This window comes from Fulmarus glacialis, unplaced genomic scaffold (assembly GCF_000690835.1).
Source record: "Fulmarus glacialis isolate BGI_N327 unplaced genomic scaffold, ASM69083v1 scaffold23566, whole genome shotgun sequence".
In the NCBI taxonomy this organism is placed as follows: Eukaryota; Metazoa; Chordata; class Aves; order Procellariiformes; family Procellariidae; genus Fulmarus; species Fulmarus glacialis.
Genome location: NW_009219091.1, coordinates 1 through 22,767, shown reverse-complemented (window position 1 = coordinate 22,767; position 22,767 = coordinate 1). Strand labels below are relative to the sequence as shown.

Genomic DNA, 22,767 nt, shown 5'->3' with positions numbered 1-22,767 from the left:
GAGCCTGGCTCTGGCTAGGCAGAGCTGCCCTTTTCTCTGGGGGGAGCCACCTTCCTCACAGAGCAAGCCCTCCTCATCCTCTGCGTAACCAGTGTACCGCAAACCCCTTCTGATGAAACCAGTGGTCTGGCAGGAAAGGGCAGCTGCCCTGTTTTGCCCATGAGGGAAGGGTTTGAAGCAGACAAACGCGAGTTGGCATCTGTCACGTTCACGCTGCCCTGGGAGGCTGATGGAGAGCCAGCAGCAGGGCTCGGGGCCTGCGTGAGCCGAGGGGTTTGTTGTCCACATCAGTGCTGAGACTGCCTGCACGAATTGTGCCAGGCCAGAGCGCTCTCGGGATCTGAAACATCTTCAGTCTTTTGCCAAGAAATAAAACTCCCACCTTGCCTGGGTGTAGCTGCCCAGAGCCCTTGCACCGTGCACCTCTGCTGTAGGGATGGGGAGAATCTTTCGCTTCACAGTGTCTGTTGGCAGTGGTGACAGTAAGTTATGAACTGAGCCCAAAAAAATCATAAGGTTAAAAAAAACCCCTACGATTACCCCTGGGTTTAGCATGGACCCGGTGCACTTAGTTTATGTGCTCAAGTTTCTGAGCCCTTGGGAGAGCATAGGGAGAGTTTTTCCTATGGAGACTGCACATTCGTGTGTAGTTTTGCCAGCAGGAGTAGTGTTTCGGAGAGGTTCAGGCTATGGCGTTGAGGACAGATGCTGATGACTGCTCCGTCTTGCTGGAGCGTGCTGGGAGGCTTTTCAGCAGTCTGGGTTTTCTCCCTTGTGCTGCTCCCTAGCTGGCAGGGAGGTGTGATGCACTGCCCGTGAGCAAAGCGATCTGCCGCTCTCTTGCGCGAGCATGAGTGCTCTCGCTCGTCTGCTGGAAATTCGGAGTGGAGCTGACGGCACATCGAGCATCTGGTGCCCAAGAGAGGTTGTCTCTCGGGAGGGCTGCAGGGCGGCTGTGCGGGGCAGCAGCCCTGGCTGCTGGCCCCCCGGGGCACTGGGAGCCACGGCAAGCCCCTGTGCTTGCCAGGGTGGGGTGCCCTGGTACCGTACAGCACTCTGGGGGCCAGCGGAGGCAGAGGGTGCCTGGTTTGCTAAGGCATTTTGGTGGGCAGCAGAGAGAGGGAGACCTCATCTGCCTGCCCCAGGCTTGCTTGCATGACTTCTCTCTCTGGCATACGAGGGTGGGTGCGAGGCACAGAGGGGCTTTTTGGGCTCATTGCCTTGCTGGCCTCTTGTTACCACGTGCAGCTGGCAGAAAACTGGGCCCTGATAAGTTGCTGATTGGCAGCATAATTGATTTGACAACTGATGGCTTGGCAGAGCTGGGAATGCCACAAATCCAGCTCTGCTCTTGCACCGTGTCCGGCAGCTCCGGTGCCCAGCTGCACCAGGTGAGCATCGGAGCCCAGCCAGGCTGGCGCCCGCTGCGGAGGCTGAGGCCACCTCCAAAGAGCTGGAGATGGCTGCTCGAGAGCAGGGAAATCCCCAGAAATACAAATTGGAGGAGGGAGTGCTGGTGCCCTGCCCCGTGCTGGCAGCAGACCCTGGGGCTGAAGTCCAGCTCCATTGGTAGGGTGCTGACGTTGGCAGTGTGGTCCCGCAGAGACCTCACCCTCGGTTCAGTCTCGGTGGAGAGGGGGAACTTCTCCCCAGGTTTTGAAGGTGCTGCTGTGATTTGCTTTTTCAGCTGTATGTCAGCATAACTTTACCCTCCAAAAACAAAGCTGTGGGTTAGTATTCATGTGGCTTTTTTGCTTGCAGTTCCACTTCCAGCTGGCTCCTGACCCCGCTTGGCTGGGGTTGATGACTGCTATTCCATCCTGCTGGGGTTAGCAGCAGAGACCTGCCTGAGCTTTCGGGAGATGCCTGCTCCATGGCTGGGCACTCTAAAATGGGTATGCCTGGGTGCAGTCTCAGGCGGGTAGGGTTGTTTGTGTCTGTCACTTGTATTTCAGCCTTGGAGCGTAGAACAAATGAATGAAGGGACATGGGGTGGGGTGATTTGAGTGTGTGTGAGGGAGGGATGGGTCTTCTTGCATGTGGTCCCAAAGCCATGAAGCAGTCTGGTCTGATTTTACAGCTGCAAATCTGGGACAGGTAGGAAGACCCGTCCGTGCATGGGCCGTGCTATTTGTAGCATGTCTGGGCTTCAGGAGGGTTTGTGCAGGGCTTTGTTTAAAAACAAGGTATCCATCCAGCGGCTCTGAATGACTGGTTTTGGGTGAGCAGGACTTGGCTGGCCCAAATGTGTTGCTTTTCTGCTGTTAGCACAGGACGTGTCTCGCAGGACCTCAGATGCAGCATGCCCGCCCTGCCCGCTCGCGGTGAACTTGGGCATGGCGCTAAGGAGGGCAGAGATAATGAGAGCATCTCTCAGCCCTGGGAGCTGGTGTTGATGGGTCTGCATGAAATGTCCTTTTAAATGTCTCCATAGAGTTGTTCAGCTGTAGGAAAAAATGCCTTTCCAAACAAGAGGCGAATCAGCATCTGCTGGGCCGCTGCAGGGAAGGCTCAGCGCAGCTGGCCCTGCAGCGTCGGGTTCCTGGGGAAGGAGGGGTGCCGGTGCGCCAGAAAGCTTGTTGTCAGACCCAGATCAATAGCCTGCAGAACTGTGGGTCCGTGTAATTTTCCAGTGCTTTGATCAGCCTGTTTAATAAGTCTGTGTTTGACGCTAGACATCCATCCTGAGCCCTCCCAGGGGACTCCGGCAAACAGATTGCCGGTGGAGCCTGTATGTGTGCGCGTCTTTCTGTGGAGTCATCGCCGTCTCCCATCGCCAGCAGAGCCGGCTCCCTGCGCGCTGCGTGCCCGGGCGGGGAGCCTGGCAGGAGAAGGCGGGCGGCTGGTGCTTTCTGGGCACTCGCTGTGGTTCGGTGAGTGCCTGACGCTGCCTTTCGGCAGAGCCCAGTGCAGGGAGTTAGGCGAAGCCTTGCACGGGGACTTTACTGCTGAGTACCAGCTGCAAAAAGCCAACCAAATCACCACTGAGCTGGGAGGGTCTCCAAAGCCAGACTGAGCTGCTGGCGTTGCCTGTGGTTTATCCCCAGGTTCTCCATTGCCTTTATTTTTTTTCGGGAAGATGTTCATGTGAACACTGAGATTTTTTTGTGAAAAAACTGCCCCATTTCCTCTGCTGCTTTAGAAATCCTCAGTGCGCCCATCTCTTGCTCCCGAGTTTTCTCCTTCTCACTCGGACCATCCCAGCGCAGGGGGCCAGGGCCAAAATCCCCTGTTCCAGTCCCTCAGACTGGGCCGAAGGGAAAACTTCAGTGAGTTGTTTGGTTTCTCTATAATCTGCAAGAAACCTGCGAGGAGAATGTCAGCCTGTTTATCTGCATAGCAAAGCAGTTATCCTACCTGGAGAAGATGCAGCGCGCTTGCTTGTTAGTTGTCGCATGTCTGATGAGGACATTTTCCTGAAGGCCAGGTGGGGATGTTCTCTGCCTTAAAATAAATCGTCTGAGAAGTTTTACATCCCGTCCTTCCATCTAGCCCGTTGATTAATGATGGTGGCTGGACTGATGAGCACACTGGAGAGAAAGGAGAGGGACTCGTGCGCTGAGCTTGCAGAGGGACCCCAAGCCTGGTGCGCTGTTGGCAGTGCCCTCCCCAATGACACTGCAAAAGCCTGCTCTCCGTCCCAGGCTGCTGGGGCTGCTGGCCCCATGGACAAACTGGTCACCTGAAATGGTTTCCAACCCCTTTAGCCAGGGAAGCATAGCCAGATGAAGCACTGTACAGCCACGCTTGGCTTCAAGCTGTTAAACCACAGATAAACTGTTCACTCCCACAGGCTTAACCTGAGTGACTCTGTATGAGCGGGCTCTTGGCAGCTCCTGATCTGTGCGATTACTGCCACGCCACGAGCCGGTGGCTCCTCTGCTGGGAAAATCACCACTCTGGTAACAGCGATCGTGCCGGTGCAAACCTGGAAGCAGGATGCAACCTCTGTGCGTGCTGAGATTTCCCAGCGTTAGCATCGATTTGTTTGCATTCAGGATATTGTGTAGCAGAGCCAGATCCTGGCATTTTTGGAACAAAGGGCTGCGAGCACAGCGGTCCAAGTCCTTTCTCCCGCTCTGTTTCATGAATGAACAAAGCACTCTGAGAAATCCTAATCCAGGCTGCTAGCTTGGCACGTCGGTGCAGACTGCTTGCTCTTGGTGGCACAGAGGTACCACCTCTGTGGTCCAAAAGCTGCACGTTCCCATTTCATCGCCAGTCTAGTAAGGTCTCTTTAGGCTGTTGGTTGGTCAGATAAGTGAGTCCAAGACAAGTTAGTCTGCCTGACTAGTCCCTCTCAGGTGATTTCGGGAAGACCCTGGATCTGCTTTAACAGGCACAAGTTAACTCTCCATTGAAGTAGGTACATCTTCGCACACTCACAGTTCATATTTACTTCCATCAAGCTAGCCCTTTTGTTCAGATTAGCTGAACTTCTAATAGACGTCACCAACCTCAATTTTTCTCTTTTGCAAAACTGAAATTGTACCTCCGTCTAGTCAGCAGAACTGATGACTCTGCAGGCAGAAAAGCCGAACCACTGTCTGCTGCTTTGGGTCAAAAGACATCTGGGTTCCTAACCTCCTGTCTGCTTAGGCAGGAATAGAACATGGCACTGTTTTCCTCTTGGGAAACATTTCTGCTGTGGAGTAAAGTCATGGATGCAGCAGGAGACTGCCTGTTGTGATGTGAGCTCCGAGTTCTCCTGCCGCTTCAGTAACGCCTTTGCTTTGTTGCAGCTGCTGTGGAAGCCTGTGTCTTGTACGGCTTGAAGCGGAGGGCAGCAGGATTCCTGCGCAGCAACAAGATAGCAGCTCTGTTTATGAAGGTGGGCAAGAGCTTTCCTCTGGCAGAGGAGCTTTGCAAGAAGGTGCAAGACCTGGAGCAGCTCATTGAGAATGCGTAAGGCACCAGCATTGCTGTTATCCCACAGGTTGCTCGCGTTTCGGTGTGGGTATGTAGTTTGGGTACGGCTGTGGATCGCAATGTCCAGCTTGAGCCTCTGCAGGAGGAATTGCTCTTCCAGTGGAGCAGAGTCCTGTCTTGGGCTTTTGATATCTTGACTGAACTGGTTGCTTGTCTAGGAGACTGAGAGTTGCGGTTGTGGTTTAAGCTAGGATGGACAAGTTCGTACTTCCTCTGCCCCTTGTCTCATGCTTCAGGGACAGCTAAGCATGTTTGCTCCTGAACTGTCACAGTTTATGGACCAGTGCGCTAGCCAACTGGAACCAAATTTGGTCTGCCTCAATGTGCAGGGCAGTAATTCAACTTCTGTTTGAGAGTGGCTTACTCATCCTTGGAGAGGAACCAGGGAGATGGATGGTGCAGCTACCTGGGGGCAGGAATCTTTATGCTGTCCTAAGATAAGCCGCTTTGCTTGTGAACTGCTGTCCTCAGGCACCAGTGGAAAAGGTGTGTGGGTTGGAGGACTCTGCTGAGGCAGAGGCTTGTTCTAGGGTGCCTTTACAGTGGGAAACCGATTTACTGAAGTCAATTTTCAAATGCAGATGTGGGCCTTCTGGAGTAGGGGTGGAATAGATGAAGGGAGCAGTCTCCAGAGCCCTGTCCCCATGCAGTTCCCTGGGCATCCCCCTGCCACCACAGTCAGCACCACCGAAACCCTGTGCCCCACAAGGTGCTGTGAGTGCTCTGGGCTGCTGCAGTGCTCAGTATGAGCCAGTGATGTTGTTGTCTTTTGCCTTGTACCTCTAAAGACGAAATCAAGTCCAGGGCATCCCGGAGAATGTGCGCAAGATGCCGAAGCTGCCCAACCTGTCTCCTCAAGCCATCAAACACCTCTGGATCCGCACAGCCCTCTTTGAAAAGGTCTTGGATAAAATCGTGCATTACTTGGTAGAAAATAGCAGGTGAGTGCTGGCACGGGCCAACCATTTGCCCCTCCCAACTCACCACCAGTATCTGCCCTTTCCGATGATCCTGGAGGTGTTGTTGGCTGAGCTGTCCCCAAATGGGCCAGAGAAGTCCCTGGATGGGACAGTTGAGTCATTCTGTGCCAGCACAGGGACTCTGACTGATACCCTGCTGCTGGTGGCCACCGTACACTCCCTAAAATAAAGACAGGCCACGCTTGCTCGGCTGACGGCTGGGTTGTCAGGGACCGCATCGTCCTTATCTTCTGGAAACTGCATGCTGAGGTGTCCTGTCCTGGGAAAGTGTCATCTCCAGTCCTGGGGATGTTTTTTTAGGTGGTGGTGATGCTTGCAATGTGCTGCAGGAGGGCATCTATCCCCCAGGAATTTCATGGCTAGCAGAAACAGCCTGTTAAGGGCTTCTTGCCCTCTCACCATCAAGGAGTGATACAGAAAGGGAAGGAAGGGCATTACAGTGGTTTAAAACCACTGTCTCTGTCACTTTTGCAGTCACAGGAGGTTGAAATGCTACAGCATTCTGTTCTCTATTTCTTCTAGTAAGTACTATGAGAAAGAAGCTCTCCTGATGGATCCTGTGGATGGGCCAATTCTTGCATCTTTATTGGGTAACACTTTCCTCTTACCCTACTTTGATAGCTTGCTTTCCAAACCTGTGTTCCCAGTTCTGTAATCTGGGATGTGAAATGCAATTGTTCCTAGCACGAACTTCAGAAAACGTACTAGCCCTGGACAGGTAGCCCTGTGGAGTGCTTATAAAGACCACACGATGCCCAGCTGCTGAGCAGTGAATAGAGATGGAGAGTTGCAAGGCTGAGCTTGGGGTTTCCTTTTCTCGCACAGGCTTCAGTAATACTGACGGGCATAAACAGGGGCTGAGGCCGGGGCCTGGGGAGCAGTGCGGTGCTGCAGTGCGACGCAGGGCTCGGCATGCGGATGAGCCGTCAAGCAGTGGGTTATTGCTTGCTGCCAGGGCCGGCTGACCCCTCAGAGTTCTTCGCTGCTGTTACACAATGCAGCAGCAATGTGCGCTAAGCCTGGTGCTTGTTGCCTGCTGTCCCACCACCCCTGCTCTGAGATGCTGGGCTCCGGGGATCTGAGAAGTGACTGCAGTCATCGGAACAACACCGATGACTTCCTTACGTTTGCGATTTTCTTCTCTGCGCAGTGGGGCCCTGTGCGCTGGAGTACACGAAGATGAAGACCGCTGACCACTTCTGGACAGACCCCTCAGCTGACGAGCTGGTTCAGAGGCACCGGATCCACAGCTCGCACTGTCGCCAGGACTCGCCCACCAAGCGCCCGGCGCTCTGCGTGAGTGGGGGACGGCCAGGCTGGGAGGGACAGCCCCTCGCCACGCTCCTCCTGGGGTGCACAGGCAGCACTCGCCAGGGTTTGAGGCTCCATCTGTTTGAAAAGGGCTGTGAAGCCCTCTGATGAGAAAAGGTAGAAAAGTGCAGTTACTTGAAGTCTTCAAGCCAGAAGTGCTGGGAATACGGGCCGTGGAGACTGCAGGCGTGCTGGACCAAGGCGGCACTGCATCATGGGGTCTCCGCCCTTTGGGAACAGCACGTGTGAACGAAAAGCAGAGGCAGCTGAAGTCTGCTCTGTTTATTGCAAACAAAGTACACTCCTGGGGCTTCTCTAAGTACAGAATCGAGCTTGGCCAGAGCCAGGAATCCTCTCAGAGGACACAAGGGAAAGATTTCTAGTAGTGGCTTTCTTAAGTGTGTAAGTGAGGAGGGAATGAGCTTTCAGGAGGAGCTTTCTGAAAGCGAGAGGCATCTGTGCTGACCTCACGTTTGTAAGTGGATCTCTTCCAGATTCAGAAAAGGCATTCGAGTGGCAGTATGGATGACCGGCCATCGCTGTCTGCCAGGGACTACGTGGAGTCGCTGCACCAGAATTCCCGAGCCACGCTCCTCTACGGCAAGAACAACGTCCTGGTGCAGCCGGTAAGTGCCTGCTGGGGCATCTGGGCTTTACAACACTGCTCTGCTCCCTGCCAGGTAATTTTGTCCTAAGTTGCTCTTTGATGAAGAAAAGCACAGGCTCGTTTCTAATCTGGGAAGGCAGTGCCTGGACTGCGTTTGTTGAGGTCCTGGTGATACGGATCCTCCCAGCGGAATGGAAGAGCTCTGCTTCTGACTGAGTAGAAACAGGCTCCTCTCCCTGCCCACTCTTGACCAGAGGCCACAGAACCCTCCTCCTGTCCCTTTCTGCTTACTGTAGTCAAATAAGTGAAGTGCAAACTGCTTAGGTGGAGGTGTTAAGTTTGGCTCAGCTGGGCAGCGCTCTCCAAGCTGGTGAGGTGTCCTGTTGTCTCTGCTGGGAGGTTTTGCGGGGCCCCTGTGGGTTTCTCCCTGTTGGTGAGTGGATGGGCTCAGGGGCAGCAGGCAGGGCTGTGTTACGGTCCAGGACTGTGCTCCGGGGCATGGCTCAGCCTCGGGTAGCCTGAGGTGGTGCTTCATGCTTCTGGCGTCTCCCAGCCTGCTCTCACCAGCTCACTCTCTCCCTGCATTTCTCTTCTCAAGCGAGATGACATGGAGGCAATCCCGGGATATCTGTCCCTTCACCAGACTGCCGACATCATGGCGCTGAAGTGGACTCCCAACCAGCTGATGAACGGCTCTGTGGGGGATCTGGACTACGAGAAGAGGTGACTGGCTCCAAGTGCGCCCTGGCGTGGGGCAGAGGGGAGGCAAATATTCCCCAGATTCAGAGTTTGGATCTGGTGTCCAAGGCCATCAGTGAGTTTTCCCACTGACTGCAGAGCAAAACAATCATCCTTCAGTCTGTAACAGGGGAAGGGACGGGGAAGGAGGCCTGAGGTGCTGGGAGAGGGAGATAGTGTGAGATGCTGTGCTATTGCCCGTCTCTGCTGGGAAGTGTTCAGCAAGGGAACTGGGGGGTGCTTGTTCTGAAAGACGCAAAGTGGTTTCACTTATTGCGCTGTGGGATTTTCTCAGGACAATGCTCTCTCTACACACTACACAGTGCTTTCAGGTTTATTGTGGTTATTTCAATCTGGGGAACTGCGGAACTCATAAACACGGAAAGAGTATCTGCAGAGAGAGGGAACATGAGCAGTTCCCAGATAATCATACCTCGGTAGCAGAGTGCGTGCCATTTTGTAGTGCTGTTTCCGTGCAGTCTGCAGCTGATGCTATGTGCAGGTATTTGAAGTCCCTTGGATTTAACGGAGTCCCTGGAGCTTGTTCCTCCAGGGGCCCTGAAGTCTCCTTAGTTTGCCTGGCAGGGCGTATTGCCATGCCCTTTTGCCTGGGATTGCCTTATGGACTGCTGGCATTTCTCTTGATAGCTGCAGTCCTTTTAACAAACTGCAGAATCATGCCAGGTCCCAATTTGCCTGAGAAACGAAACAAAGCAAAGGAAATCCCTTTCCACTAGCAAACGCTTCGGGAAAGCTGGAGTGTTTAGGACATTGATTCTTTGACCTGGCGTAAAGATCTTCTTCAGCAAAACTTGTTCTCAGTTTTGTTTATTCTCAATTGTAGTTTTTTGGGTTTTGTTTACCTGTGTTCTTTTCATCTCCCCTTTCTTCTTGGCCCCTGGGCCATTCCGTTATGCCTGGTACACTCCCCCTAAAATGCTCTTTTCATCCCTACACTTCTTTTCTGAGTTCTTGACTTGGGCATCAGCCTAAGCTCTAAAACTTCCCAGTGTCAAGACGTGACCGAGGAAGAGAGGAGTCAGATGACAAAGTAAGTATGGATCTACAAGGAGTGACTCTTGCGTACCCCTTCCCGTCCTTAACTGTCCTCATGAGCCACTTTATAATGCCTTTATTTTAAGCACTGTTTTTTTAAAGTGGCAGATAATGCTGCTCAGAATCTGGAAATTTGCTTTGTTGCAAAGAAGTAGGATGTTATTAAACGCTGACACTCGGATAGAGCAGTGCTCTTGCTAGGCTCTCCACAGAAATGAAACCCTGCGTGAGGCCACGTGTCTCCTGGCGAGATCCCCTTCCCCGGCTTCCTCCTGGCATCTCTCTGGCCCTCTGCCCTGCCTGGTGACCAGCAGCTCTCCCAGCGTTCTCTAGACTTGCTCTGTTGCCTGGAGGTGCCTGTGCTGAGGGAGCACGGTTCTCAAACAGAAGCAACTGGGACCAAATCTATTTTCAGCTTTGAAAAAACCCACAAATGGCGAGGGTTTATTTCCCCCTCCCCTGGGGACAGGAGCTCAGCAGAGCAGCAGCCCAGGCTTGGACTGCACTGCGTGTTCCCTTGGGGCTCTGGGGCTGCTCCTGCCAGGTTCGTGGGGTTCTCCCAGCACCGCAGCAGGGTTAGGAGTCCTTTCCGGGGTGCCCAGAGGAGAGTGCTCAGCTCTGCAGGGCTCCACATCCCTCCCTGCAATTGCCAGGATCCGTGGGCACGTTGCCCATGTCTGGGAACAATGTGAGGACAGAGAAACAGCCCGGGGCAGGTGGGACTGGACTTGCCCTGATTGAGCTGTAGTGGCAGGGACAGTTACTGGTTCTGGAGGGGTGTTGTCACTGACTCAGGCTGGCTTCGTGGCAGTCGCACTGCTGCTCGGACCTCGTCCTTTCTGTAGCTTCCCCTGGTGCCAGGATAGCTGGAGGCAGGATCTGGAGCTGATGTGAACAGAAGCAGAGCCTCCTGCATCCCTGAAGCTCACGACTTCCTCTCTTTCTCTGTTCCAGCGTGTACTGGGACTATGCCATGACTATTCGCCTGGAGGAGATCGTCTATTTGCACTGTCACCAGCAAGGTAAAGCCAGAGTCGGGGGCTGCTGGAGGGTGTTATCAGCCTGACACTTGCTTCATTAGATCTTTGGGGAGTACCCAGATGGGGACGTTTTGATTCAGCTCCAGGGCAGATGTCCAGGGCTCTGGGTGGTCGCTACTATGTAAGTGCTTCTAGGAAAACCTTTAAAGCAGCTCCTGGCTATGGTGCTTGGCTGGGGAGTGCTCCCTGCAGAGCAATGCTCTGTGGTTTTCAAGAGTGTGATCTCCCAGGCAAGCCTTCTTCAGGGCCCCAGGCTTGTAATGGACTTAGGGAAGAATCCAAACAAGGAAGAAATTCTTTGTTTGGCACACCAAAAAGACAATTCGCTGAGCTTTCTTGTCTGTCCTCTGCATTTTTGACTGGTAATGTTTCCCTCATTCATGTGTGTGTATTCTCTCTGCTGTCACTGTTGCTAATAGTAGACAGCGGTGGAACGGTTGTCTTGGTGAGCCAGGATGGGATTCAGAGGCCCCCGTTGCGGTTCCCCAGAGGAGGGCATTTACTGCAGTTCCTGTCCTGCCTGGAGAACGGCCTCCTGCCCCATGGGCAGCTGGATCCACCCCTCTGGTCGCAGCGGGGAAAGGTAGGCACCCCAAAACTTGTTCCTGAGCCCATGGCACTGCACGTTCTTGCTGGTGTTTCCTTGCGGTGTGTCTCAGAGCAGAGGTGATGGGAGGACCCTCTACCTGACGTTAGGGGCTGCTGCATTTTAAACAGTCGCTCTCCCGAAACTAAGAAGGAAGGTGGGCTTGAATTATGGCAGTTTGGTTTAGCTCATGGCCTCGACCAGCTAAACAGACCCTTCTGGGCAGATCAGAAGGGAGGTGGTGTGGGGCTGCTGGTAGGTTTGGTTCTCATGGACCTGGCCATGCTGCCTGGATTATACATACCCTGTGCACAAACAGGGTTATACATTCACCGTGTAATTGAAAGCTTAATCCAAAGACTGCTCCAGCACAGGGAACATGCAAACATCATCCAGGCTGATGAAGCACGTGCTCTTGTAGGGCAGGAGTTTGGCAAATGAGGCAGTGACCATGCTGGCCTGCATGGTTGAGCGTGGGGCGGCTTGTGAAGAACAGGTTTTGTTCACCTAGGGAAAGGTGTTTCCCAAGCTGAGGAAGCGAAGTCCCCAGGGCTCCTCCGAGTCTGCGTCCGACAAGGAAGATGACGAAGCCACAGATTACGTTTTCAGGATAATCTACCCAGGGACACAGTCTGAATTCGGTGAGTGCATCAGCAGAGAATGTTTCAGGTGGATTATCACGGGGTGTACGAGCAGCCGGGGATGCAGCACTGACAGGCACGTGGCAATTTGCGCCAGGAAATGGTTCCAGAGAAATGGGCTTTGCTTGTAACAGTACTGCCTTTTATTCAACATCATGTATGGATTGGGTTTTATTTTTTTGTTTTAACCTTTCACTTGCTACCGAGTCCTTCATTTCTGCAGCTGCACAACAGGCCATGACTCCCTTAATGTTTGGAAAAAAAATTCTTGCACATAATTTCAGTAGTAAGGTTCACTTTGGTCATGTTCCTTGGGGGTCACTTTTCACCATCACAAACCTCCAGGGCTGATTCTTCTCTTGCTATCACCAGGCCAACTCGGCAAGTGCTGCATGTAATCCAGCTATTTTTTGACCTCTGGGAACATCGTAGATGACTTTATAAGGGGGGAAACAAAGAGTACAATAGAAGACTTGTGGAGTGCTTTTAAAAAGCTATGAAACTTGATCAAAAACTTGTTCCTATATTTTTGAGGCTAGAAGGGGGCAATCACATCTTCTGTGACTCCTCCATAACATCAGTTAAGGTTATACTTAGTTCTCCTTGCCTTTAGCTGACTAACACAATTCAGTGAGTCAGACAAAAATCTGATTGAGGCTAAAATAGCAGATAGAGATGCTCCTTTCTGTAACTTTCTTTTGATCTACCCCTTAAAATTCTATGCTGGAGGCCAAATTTTCTGTGAAATGGGTTGCTGCAGTCTCCTCAGCTGGCATCATCAAAGTCTGTGTGGTTGCTGTGGACCTTCCCAGAGGGGGGTGGAACTGCATCAGTTCTTACTTCTCTACAGATTCTTCCTTTCTGCTCTTTCATTTGTGCCCTTGTCCTCTCTCTGTGTCGCTAGTTGCCATTAATGGTAATTTTCATCCATTCCTTGCATCTGTGATCTCCATCACTGCTGTGAGAGGGAAGATCGCAAGGACTCCAGCTGCAAGCAAGACAGTGGTGATCCCTAAATGGTTTCTGAGTCTTCCCATCAGATCCCGACCTCCCCTTGCCACTCTGGGGGCATCTCAGCATCAGTGTAATGTGGCTGTCGTTTGTGTCTGGTACTACTGCTTGCCTGTGTTGTCACTTGATAATTCCTGCAGAGGTGTCCCCTGTCACTGCTGACCGTCACTGACCCATCAGCACCTGCTCAGCGTGAGAGAAACAGGAATATTTCAACATTTTTCTTGCTAGTATCAGTTATTCAATATCACAAGCAGGGGGAGTCGGTGAGACCAAGGGTGAGTGAGGAAGCCCTCTCCCAACTGGAAGCTGGAATTTCTACCACGTTTTAATTTCCAGGGAGGAGCAAATAGGATTATTCTTCATTAATCTTTTTCTGCATCCCACAGTTCACCTTCTTCATGATGGCCTTTTCCTAGGGAGACCCAAGACTGAAGGGCAGGGGCTGTTCCAGGCCAGGACAGCAGCCAAAGCTGCTCAGCGTGGGGCAGCTCGGCTCTCAGGGCTGCACGTTCCCCTTGCACGGGCTCTGCGCCTGTTCGGTTTGCAGGGCAATACCTGAGCAGGATCCGAGGCCATTGCAATAGCACTTCTGAGTTTAAGCAGGGATGTAGCAAGTGACAACACGAAGAGCTACTTGCTCCTGCTGTCCCTCTCAACCTCGAAGTCTTTATCTCTTGTCTTGTGATTTGGATGCTCCCGTCTTTCCCTGAATCTTGGATGGGATCCTAGTGTTTGAGATATGGGGGCTTTTCTCTTCCAGTGATCCACTCTTCCTGGGGCAGTGGTTGATTTCAGCCATGGTTTTTCTCATCTGTGTGACAGTCTGTTGCAGCCCCTTGTCTTGAGTCTCTCTGGGTTGGGTGTTTGTTTTCTGCTTTGGTCGGCACTCAGCAGTTTAAGATTACCTTGCTGAAGGCACTGTAGTTAATTAGCAGATGGTTCTCTCTTGCTCTCTCTCATCAATGCTCTTTGTTTCCTTTCCTTTCTCCTGAGCTCACCAGTGCTGGTGCTGTGATCACCTGGTGTGGGTCCTACCTGGTTGCTGGAGTCTCCTTGGGAAGAGTGTGGGATGCTGCATTTGCTAATCAAAACTCTCCTCTCTGTTGACCTCCTGTGGCTCACCTGACCCCAGGGCAGTGCCAGACAGTAGCTGATGCTCCTCTCTCTGCCCTCTTACAGTGCCCCAGGACCTGATGGACACGCCGGCTGCTGGCCTGCCTCCCATGTGGCAGCCCAGCACCCGCAAGTCCTCCTGCTCCTCCTGCTCTCAGAGTGGCTCCTCTGACGGTGGGCCATCCAACGGCTGCAGCCACGAAAGGTATGATGGCTCTGGTGCTGCTTGCTTTGAGAAATACCGCTAAAATAAAACAAAGGTTACAGGTGAAAGCCCAGCTGGATGGCTGAACTAGAGCAATTATAGTGCAAGCGGTGTCTCCAGCCTCACACTTGGCGCAGTTGTCCAGGGACCATTTGCAGGGGCCAGGGGGCCATGTCCAGGCTGAAGTGAGGCTTGTCCCCTCATCTGGGATGTCTCAGCTGCTCTGTGGCCATGTTCTGGCAGCAAGAATTGCTGCTCCCAAGCTGAGCAGAGGTCCTGTGGTGCACCTCTGAGACAAAGCTGGAACAGTCAGATTGAAGCAGGGGGTGAGGGAATGCATGGAGGCATTTCCTCTCCTCACATCCAATATGTTTTTATTGACAGAGCTCCGCTGAAGCTCCTGTGTGACAACATGAAGTACCAAATCCTCTCCCGGGCCTTCTACGGCTGTGAGTACTTGTCACATCCATGATGCCTTGAGATGTGTGATGGGCAAGGGTTAAGGTCGTGGGCTCCGGGCTAGGAGTGGTGCTGAGGCAGCAGGGCAGTAGCCAAGAGTACTGGGACCAGTTGCATGCAGGGCCCTATGTACGCATGCTCAGGATTGGGAGCAAACATCTGAGCTCTGATCCTCGGACTTCAGCCCAGCGAGCAGCAGTGCTGGTGGTACAAGACGATGAGATACTGACCTGTCCCAGTAGACTCCTGCTTTGCTGCTTAGGCTGGATGTGGCTTCAGAGGGTCTCCTGCAGGGACCAGATTCATCAGAGCTTTCTCCAGCACGTCATCCTTATGGCTCCCTGAGTTCCCTGGCTGAATGTTTGCTTCTGCCTGATGCAGGGCTGGCCTATTGCAGACACCTCTCCACGGTGCGAACCCACCTATCTGCACTGGTTAACCACAACATTGTGTCTCCTGATGTGCCCTGCAATGCCAGCTCGGGACTGACTGTGGACATATGGCAGAGATACCTGCAGGACAGCACGGTAGGGCCAACACTCTTGGGACATGCCAGTTGTGGTGGGCTTGGGATGTCCAGAGCAGCATCACTTAAGTGGTCGTAGCATGGTAGGGTAAAGCAAATTGAGAAGTTCCCGGAGCAGAGAAGTCATACAGCCTGCCCCAGGCTGCACAGAGCCCGGGGCTCCTAATCCTTGGCACGGGGAAGCTGGGGAATGAAGGCTGCTCTCCTTAGCATGCTTCTGTTTGGAGCCTGTCTGCAGCAGTGTCTGTCACCCTGAGTACTGTGGTCTTGAGGGGGGTCCCAGCATTCTGTTACAGCTGGATAGCTGGAGATCTGTGACCAGTGCCACAGTCCTGACGTGACCTTGAGTGACTTTGGGCCACTTTCTGGCTGTGGTGAGCCAGTGTTTCCCAAAATGTTCATCTGCAGGGGCCTCTGGCTGTACTTAAGCCCAAGTGGAGATCTGAGAGAGCATCTGCAATGAATGGGTAGTGAGTTTGCGGGTGGTTAGCGTCTGGACAGCACTCTGGGTGCTGAAAGGCGGCAGGGCTGGGCTGGGGTTGCCCTTGCATCTGCCGGCTGATGGGCTGTGGTCCTGGCTGTGTCTGTGCACTGACTCAGAGCAATTCCCACAGAGTTACGAGGACCAGGAGCTGCTGCGGCTGATCTACTATGGCGGGATCCAGCACGAGATCAGGAAGGCTGTCTGGCCCTTCCTTTTGGGCCATTATCAGTTTGGGATGACGGAGGCAGAAAGGAAAGAGGTTGGTATGGGTGTGCTGCCAGCTCAGCAGCCTGCTGTATTGCATTGGTGTGCCCTGGATATTTCACAGCTTGAAGCGTCCATATGCCAGAGTCCACCCTGTGTCCCACCGTTGTGTCCCCTTTGTACAGCAGCTGTAGATAGGAGGTAGGAGAAAGACTCCGACAAGCAAGAATTGATAGGACCGAGCTCAACGCTCCCCTGTGCAGCTGCCGGCTGCTGATGTTCAGGAAGGAGATGGATGGTCATTTTGCCATCCTAATTTTAGCGAGGTTTTGTGGGTCAGGCTCTGGCTGTCGCTGTGCCGGAGATGGGTGACTTTGTCTTATCTAGCCATAGTGAATGCAAGCATGCATTTATCTTGTCCGTGCAGGACTCTTTGGGGGATGGAGGAGGCACTGGTTCCTGGGCTGTTCCAGGGGCATCCGTTCAAAGACCCTCTCTCTAAACGCTGCAGGCTGACGACCAGATCCGCACCTGCTACGAGCACACCATGGCGGAGTGGCTGGGCTGCGAGGCCATTGTCCGGCAGCGGGAGAAGGAGTCGCACGCAGCAGCTCTGGCCAAGTGCTCCTCTGGGGCCAGTCTGGATTCGCACATTCAGAGGATGATGCACAGGGACTCGACCATCAGCAATGAGGTGAGGGTGCGGGGGCTTGGGGAGGGCTGTGCCCACCCAGGCTCCATGTTGGCCTGGGCTAAAGGGAGGGACAGAGACACAGTTCTTGCTCACCCTCCTTCCCTGACCTCTGCCTGCCTCTGCGCCTCGTTGCTCACTGTAATCCGTGCAAGTTAGAGTTGGAGCTTTCTTACCTGTTTTCTTTCATCTGCTCTTCCAGAGTGTTTAGCAGCAGGAGTGGGCATCTCCTGCAGCATGACCCCGGTTTCCATACTCCGTGGTACTGCACTGACCGAGAGGTTTTGGGCTGCAGCCTGAGTGACGTATTGGAGGTCTAACAAATTTGCTTCGGTTCTTGCAGCCGCAGTATCCACAGCAGCGCTGAACAGCTCTGCATCCGTGACCCTGGGTGGGGATGCTGGGCACAGAGGACCTGAAAGCCAGGGGCAGCAGGGAGAGGGCAGGGGGTCCTGGCAGAGGGCAGCCAGGAGCCCAGAACTTGTTTGTGGAGCCGCATGTCTGAATCCAGACACTCTCACCAGTCCTGTGAAATGTTCCTTGTGGGTATTTCTGGAGAAGAAGAGATACCCGTTACCCGGTTTGCACTCCTGGTGCACATCAGGATTAGCTCCATGGAAGTCAGTGTTGAAGTAGGGGGAGGGAGGAAGACCATATTTCTGGCACTGAGGGGCTGTGAAAGAGGTCAGTGGGCTTCTTGACTCCCTCCTTCCATCAGCTGCTCAGCAGAGAGCCGCTGCCTGGGGGCGGGAGGAGCGGGGTGGCTCTAGGACTAGCCCTGAAGGAGCCTGCAGGGCTCGCGGCAGCCTCGGTACACCATGCCATCGTGGGACAGAGCTGGGCACCGGCACCCAGCTCCATGGGACTGGCTTACAGCAATGCAGTGAGGAGTTAGATCCACAGCCCAAACCAAAGGGTGTGGAGGGAAAAGCCTGTTAAAGGAAAGGCAGTCCTGGGAACAGAGTCCAGGGAGTGTTTCCGTGTGGGTTTTGCTCTTGGAGGAGAACAGCCCGGCACGGCAGAGCAAGCGGTGCTGGGTTATCTGACCTTGTGCTGCTGCACCGGAGGCAAATGGAGGCCAAGCCGAAAAGGGCCCGGTAGGTGCAGGACTGGAGACTTCACCTGGTTCCCTCTGGGGAATTTTGAGTGGATGCTTTTGGAAAGAGATGAGCTCAGCCCCAATCACGCGGGCTACGTGTGTGTGTACAGGGAGGGAGAGATGCAGGGAAGGCAAATCCAAACCAGGGTCTGTGTGCAAGCGCTGGATGACACAGCTCTCGCAGGGGATGCGCAGAGGTGGGCTGCATGGTCGGCATTGCTGAAGCCTTGTCAATCATTCCCATCCCCACAGCATCTCCGCTGTGGTTCTTTTTTTATATCCACGTCTGCCTGTTCTGGGAACATGCGCTGGGAGGGGAGCCGGCAGAGTTAATACATGCAAAGGTTCACCCTTTTCCCATCTTAACGTGAAATTTCCTGTTATAAAATGCTCCCATAGTAATGGAGGAAAACTGTCGCCCTTCCTCTCTCCATCAGAGCCCTGCCCAGCAAACACCCACAATACTAGGGTGGGGACAACTCCTGCTGCTGTTCTGCTGCCATTAAGTGTTTTCTTAAAACCCTATTGTTTGTGTCTGATGTCATTGCAATGCTCCGTACATCCCGACTTGCGTGCAGCGTGAGCAGCCGCAGGCTCCTGCGCTACGATAAGCCTGGCACAGGGGTGGCTCAGATAACAGGGAGGACTCGCTCTTAAGTGAAGGCTGGTTGCTCAGAGGGAATCCACGAGGCAGAGCACTGAACTAATCGCTGCAAAGCCCAGTGCTTCCTTCTGTGCTTCAGCTGGAAGCCAGAAAAGGGTGCTGTTGACTTTTAGAGGGGCTGCCTCGACTGAGTCTGGCTTGAAACATCAATATTTGTCCTTTAAGAAAAGGAAAAAACATTAATATGCTTGGAGGGATTGTTTTATAGCCTGTGACTTCATCGTTTATGTAAACTAAGATGGAGTGAGCCACATTGCTGCCAAATTAGGACAGAGATTTGTAGAAATTTGCACTCCAGGGAGACAGCGTGACCTCTCTGAAGGCCAGAAGAAAGCAGTTCCTTCCAGACCCAAACATACAGTGCTTGAACAACTGGGTTGGCCTGGGATTTTTTTTTGTCATCTTCTCCAGCAGTAAATGGCAGTGGCGGGCTGAGGCGGGGTGCTGCGCTGTGTGACAAACCTGCACGGCAGAGTTGATGTGATGTGAAAACGTCTTTCGTGGTCAAATACGAGAATTTATTGGATGCATTTTCTGCGTGTTCTTTACATGCAGATGTGCCCACCTCTGATAGCATGGCTTAAGCTTCCCCCACCATGCTCTTTGCCTTTTCACTGGCCTTTTCCCTCTCTCTTGCAGTCTTCGCAGAGCTGCAGCTCTGGCCTGCAGAATCATGCCCGACTGCAGAGTGACTCCAGCTCCAGCACACAGGTGAGCGGCAGCGTTTTGTCCCCTCTTGCTTGTTCAGACACCAGCCACCCAACAGCATACGTGTCTCTGCCCCGGCTTGGCCTGATTGCTGATTTCTGGCAAACAGAAGCGGTAGTTGGAGGAGGTAAATGACTCATAAACCTGCCTCTGGAGCCACTACGCACTACTTGGCGGTGTTTAATATTCACCAGCCTGCTCTGCCCAGGCTCGAAGGACCAACCCCTATGTGGCCTTCACACTTGAGGAGCCTTGGCTGCTCCGTATGTTAGTAACCATGTGTTTAACCAACCTGTTTAAAGGACATTCTGCCCAATATATTACGCTGAGTAAAGCATAGTCCTTTGGAGCAGGGACTGTGGGCTCCAAGTTGTGCAAATGACCAAGCACTGACCTGCCACATCCAGGCAGGGGAACCTAAAGGCTGAGGACTGTGCCCAGAAATTCCTCCAAGAGTCTGGTTAAAATGGGACAGAGAGCTAGATGCTCGGGCTGAAGTTGTCTCTCACTATAGTGAAGATGTGGAGCCACAGCCAGGCACAGCACTAGTAAGTTAAAATGCCCTCAAGTCCTCTGGGCTTTCTTCCACTGGTTGCTTGTATGAGTCCTGCACATAGAGAGTGGATCTTCCTCCCTCCTCACTGCTGGAACACAAACACAGTTTAACTGCTGAATGCAGCTCTTGAGGATATAATGCCTGTGTTCCCAACAGTTTGCTGAATGCAGGGGGTTGGCTCGCTCTCCTGTGGCTCTCTGCTTGTGCTTTGCAGGTGTTTGAATCTGTTGATGAAGTGGAACAGACCGAAGCAGATGCTCAGCTGGAAGATGGCAAACAAAGCAAGATCCCCAATGGGACGGTTCCCAATGGCACGTGTTCCCCTGATTCTGGCCACCCCTCTTCCCAGAACTTCTCCATCGCATCGGGATTCTCGGAGCGCAGCTTCAGCAATGAGGACAGTGCCCTGGAAACCAACAAATCCTCGGCCAGCTCTCAGGGAAAGGCTGGTGGGTCTGACGTGCCAGGTCCACAGGACCGGGATGGTGCCCGGCAGGTGGAGAAGCTGCAGGGCCAAGACAGCCTGGAAGGTGAATTTCCCACCGGTGGAAGCGTGGACTTTGTTTCCGTTGCTGAGAGCTCGGCAGGGGTCCTGCGTGATCGTCACGCTGTGGCCCTGACTGTGGTAGAGAGCTGGGCAGACAGCGAAGCTGAAAAGCAAAGCTTGGTGGAGAGTGAAGATAACCTCTCCGAGGAGCCGGAGATGGAGAGTTTGTACCCGCAGCTGGATTCTCTGGCTGTAGCTGATCTGGCCAACAGTGAAACGTCCGCTGTCTCCTCGACGGGTGTCACCTACTCTGTAAGTATGGACTTGTTTGCTGAGTGGGTTTCTTCCTGGGTGTCCCACTATTTACCTGCATTTGCCCTGTGCTAATCCTGCAGTTGTGTGTACAGGGGCTCTCCACCTCCCACCCAAACTCTGCCCTGTCGCTCCATTGCCCTTGCAACTTTCTTTTTGGTTGTTATTTGAAAACAAATCAACTTTGCTTTTGTTTTGGGCAGCCAGAGCTACTGGACATGTACACAGTGAACCTGCACCGCATTGAGAAGGACGTGCAGCGGTGTGACCGCAACTACTGGTACTTCACCCCTGCCAACCTGGAGAAACTCCGCAACATCATGTGCAGGTGGGAGCTGTGGGGGTCGGGGAGGGGGGCCTGCCAGCCCTCCCTGCGACAGGAGCAGGCTCCTGACACTGGTGGCTGGTTTCCCTGAATTCACCTTGAGGCTGGAGCCTCAAACTTTGTTCTGGTTACTGAGTTTTGCCTCCTTGATTTCCTCCCCAAAATCCCCTCATCGTCTCAGAACTGGAGCCACAGCTCCGAGGACCTCACGGTTACCAGACCGAGGAGTCCAGCCATCCCACCTTGTGCTGCTCTGCCCCGTGACTGCCGTGTGTCTGGGTTGTTGGCCAAAGCAGAGGGCTCCCTGGGGCTGCCCATGCATGCTGCCTCGTGCTGTCAACCCAGTGCAGCCCACCTGCTCTCTGGAATATGCCTGGAAAATGTTTTAATGAGGATCAGCCCGCAGAGCTGTAGTGCTAATGAGGAAGTGCCTGAAGCAACCGAGTGGTTAGTGCCTACCCAAGAACCCAGGAGACAGGAATACCTGGGTGCGTTTCTCATTCTGTTTGCTTAGTCCCTGTGACTAAGAGGTGTGACATTCACCGACTCAAACCAGCTCCAGCTCAGCAGCTGCGGCTGCTTCAGAGGCAGCGAAGGCTAAAATATTATTACTCATCTTGCAAATATGAGGAGAAGCTGCTATTTCATTAGAGCTGTCACTTCATCTGACAGCCAGAGTTGGAGATCTCTGCTGAGATTAGACCTACAATACAGCAGAGTTTGGAAAACTAACGGGCAGGATGGAAAAGATTGTTTCCTTGTGCCAGCAGTGGATCTGAATCCTTTCTGAACACATTTTGACTTGCTACCAAATATGGGAAGATATCTCTGCAGGGCTGGTTGCTTCCTGGGACGCTGGGTGCAGGGAAGCAAAGCAGGCAATGGCCATTGCGGGGTGTCGATCCCGGGCTGTGCCCATGCACGGCTTACCTGAAAGTCACCACGGGAAACTTAATCATTTATAGGCCGGCTGTAGAGGAGTGGAGCACAGGCGTAACAGAATAAACAGGTCTGATTTGGTGGCAGCATGTAGGAAATGCCAGCGTCCCAGGAACGGAGGCAGGGTGCAGGCAAGCGAGGTGGCAGGCTGTGGCACTCGTGTGGCACGGGAAGGGCTCACGGGCCACCTTTCCTGCTCTCTCACACAGCTACATCTGGCAGCACATTGAGATTGGCTACGTGCAGGGGATGTGTGACCTGCTAGCCCCTCTTCTGGTCATCCTGGATGACGGTGAGTGGGTGGCTCTGCTCCACTGGCCCCATACCTTTGTTGGGAGTGCGTGGGGGGATCTGCTGGCCCTTTGTGGTAGGAGTGTCCCATGCTTGGAGGTGCGGAGCAGCTGGTGGCAGGATCCCATTTGTTCTTGATGCTGTCTGATTCCCGGGAGCCCAACCTGGGGACAGCACATACCTTTTGCAGTGTGAGGTGTGTTTCTGAGGCCAGTCCCTGCTGCGCAGCCCTGTGTGGAGCGTGGAGGGACATTGCTGCTGTGAGTGGATGGCGGGGTGTGGCGATGCGGCTGCAGATGCAGCGGTGTCCGTGCAGCAGAGCAGTGACTGTCTCTCTTCCCTGCGCAGAGGCTCTGGCTTTCAGCTGTTTCACTGAGCTTATGAAGAGGATGAATCAGAACTTCCCCCATGGAGGAGCCATGGACACCCACTTTGCCAACATGAGATCTCTGATCCAGGTAGGGGGGTCCTGGCATCTCTCAAACTGGAGGGGGAAAGCTGTTCTTGGGACAGGGGTCTCGGAGGGGCTGAGAGGAGCTTTCAGTGGCAGGAAGCAGGAGGGAGAGCAGGGGGCTGTAAAGAGAGCCTGGGAGTGACACGTGCCAGGATTGCGAAGGAGGGAGAAGCTGGTGGAAGATGGTGTGGTAGGAGAGCAGTGGGAATGTAGAATAAATGAACAAACTCTATCAGTCTCTGCCCTTTGACCAACCACCCCACCTTGCTGTGCTTTTTCATTTCACTTTTCCCTGCGCTGATTTCCATGGAATGGCCATGGCACAGCCCGGGATCGACACCCCGCAAT

The 22,767-nt window shown here is 53.5% G+C and overlaps 1 protein-coding gene across 1 annotated transcript in view; it reads left to right on the top strand.

Moving 5' to 3' along the window:
• The window catches only part of SGSM1 (small G protein signaling modulator 1), a gene marked incomplete at both ends in the record, with an annotated part of 26,711 nt that extends 4,288 nt beyond the window's left edge, over nt 1-22,423 (top strand). Inside the window, 19 exons of the mRNA XM_009580255.1 lie at nt 4,743-4,905; nt 5,718-5,870; nt 6,432-6,499; nt 7,060-7,205; nt 7,715-7,846; nt 8,426-8,550; nt 10,576-10,643; nt 11,081-11,244; nt 11,759-11,888; nt 14,082-14,220; nt 14,605-14,669; nt 15,061-15,206; nt 15,820-15,948; nt 16,405-16,587; nt 18,987-19,058; nt 19,826-20,410; nt 20,614-20,738; nt 21,884-21,966; nt 22,314-22,423. Of these exons, the coding sequence (XP_009578550.1) occupies nt 4,743-4,905; nt 5,718-5,870; nt 6,432-6,499; nt 7,060-7,205; nt 7,715-7,846; nt 8,426-8,550; nt 10,576-10,643; nt 11,081-11,244; nt 11,759-11,888; nt 14,082-14,220; nt 14,605-14,669; nt 15,061-15,206; nt 15,820-15,948; nt 16,405-16,587; nt 18,987-19,058; nt 19,826-20,410; nt 20,614-20,738; nt 21,884-21,966; nt 22,314-22,423 (2,786 nt within the window). The remainder of the gene's footprint in view (nt 1-4,742; nt 4,906-5,717; nt 5,871-6,431; nt 6,500-7,059; nt 7,206-7,714; nt 7,847-8,425; nt 8,551-10,575; nt 10,644-11,080; nt 11,245-11,758; nt 11,889-14,081; nt 14,221-14,604; nt 14,670-15,060; nt 15,207-15,819; nt 15,949-16,404; nt 16,588-18,986; nt 19,059-19,825; nt 20,411-20,613; nt 20,739-21,883; nt 21,967-22,313) is intronic.
• Between the last annotated feature and the right edge of the window lie 344 nt (nt 22,424-22,767).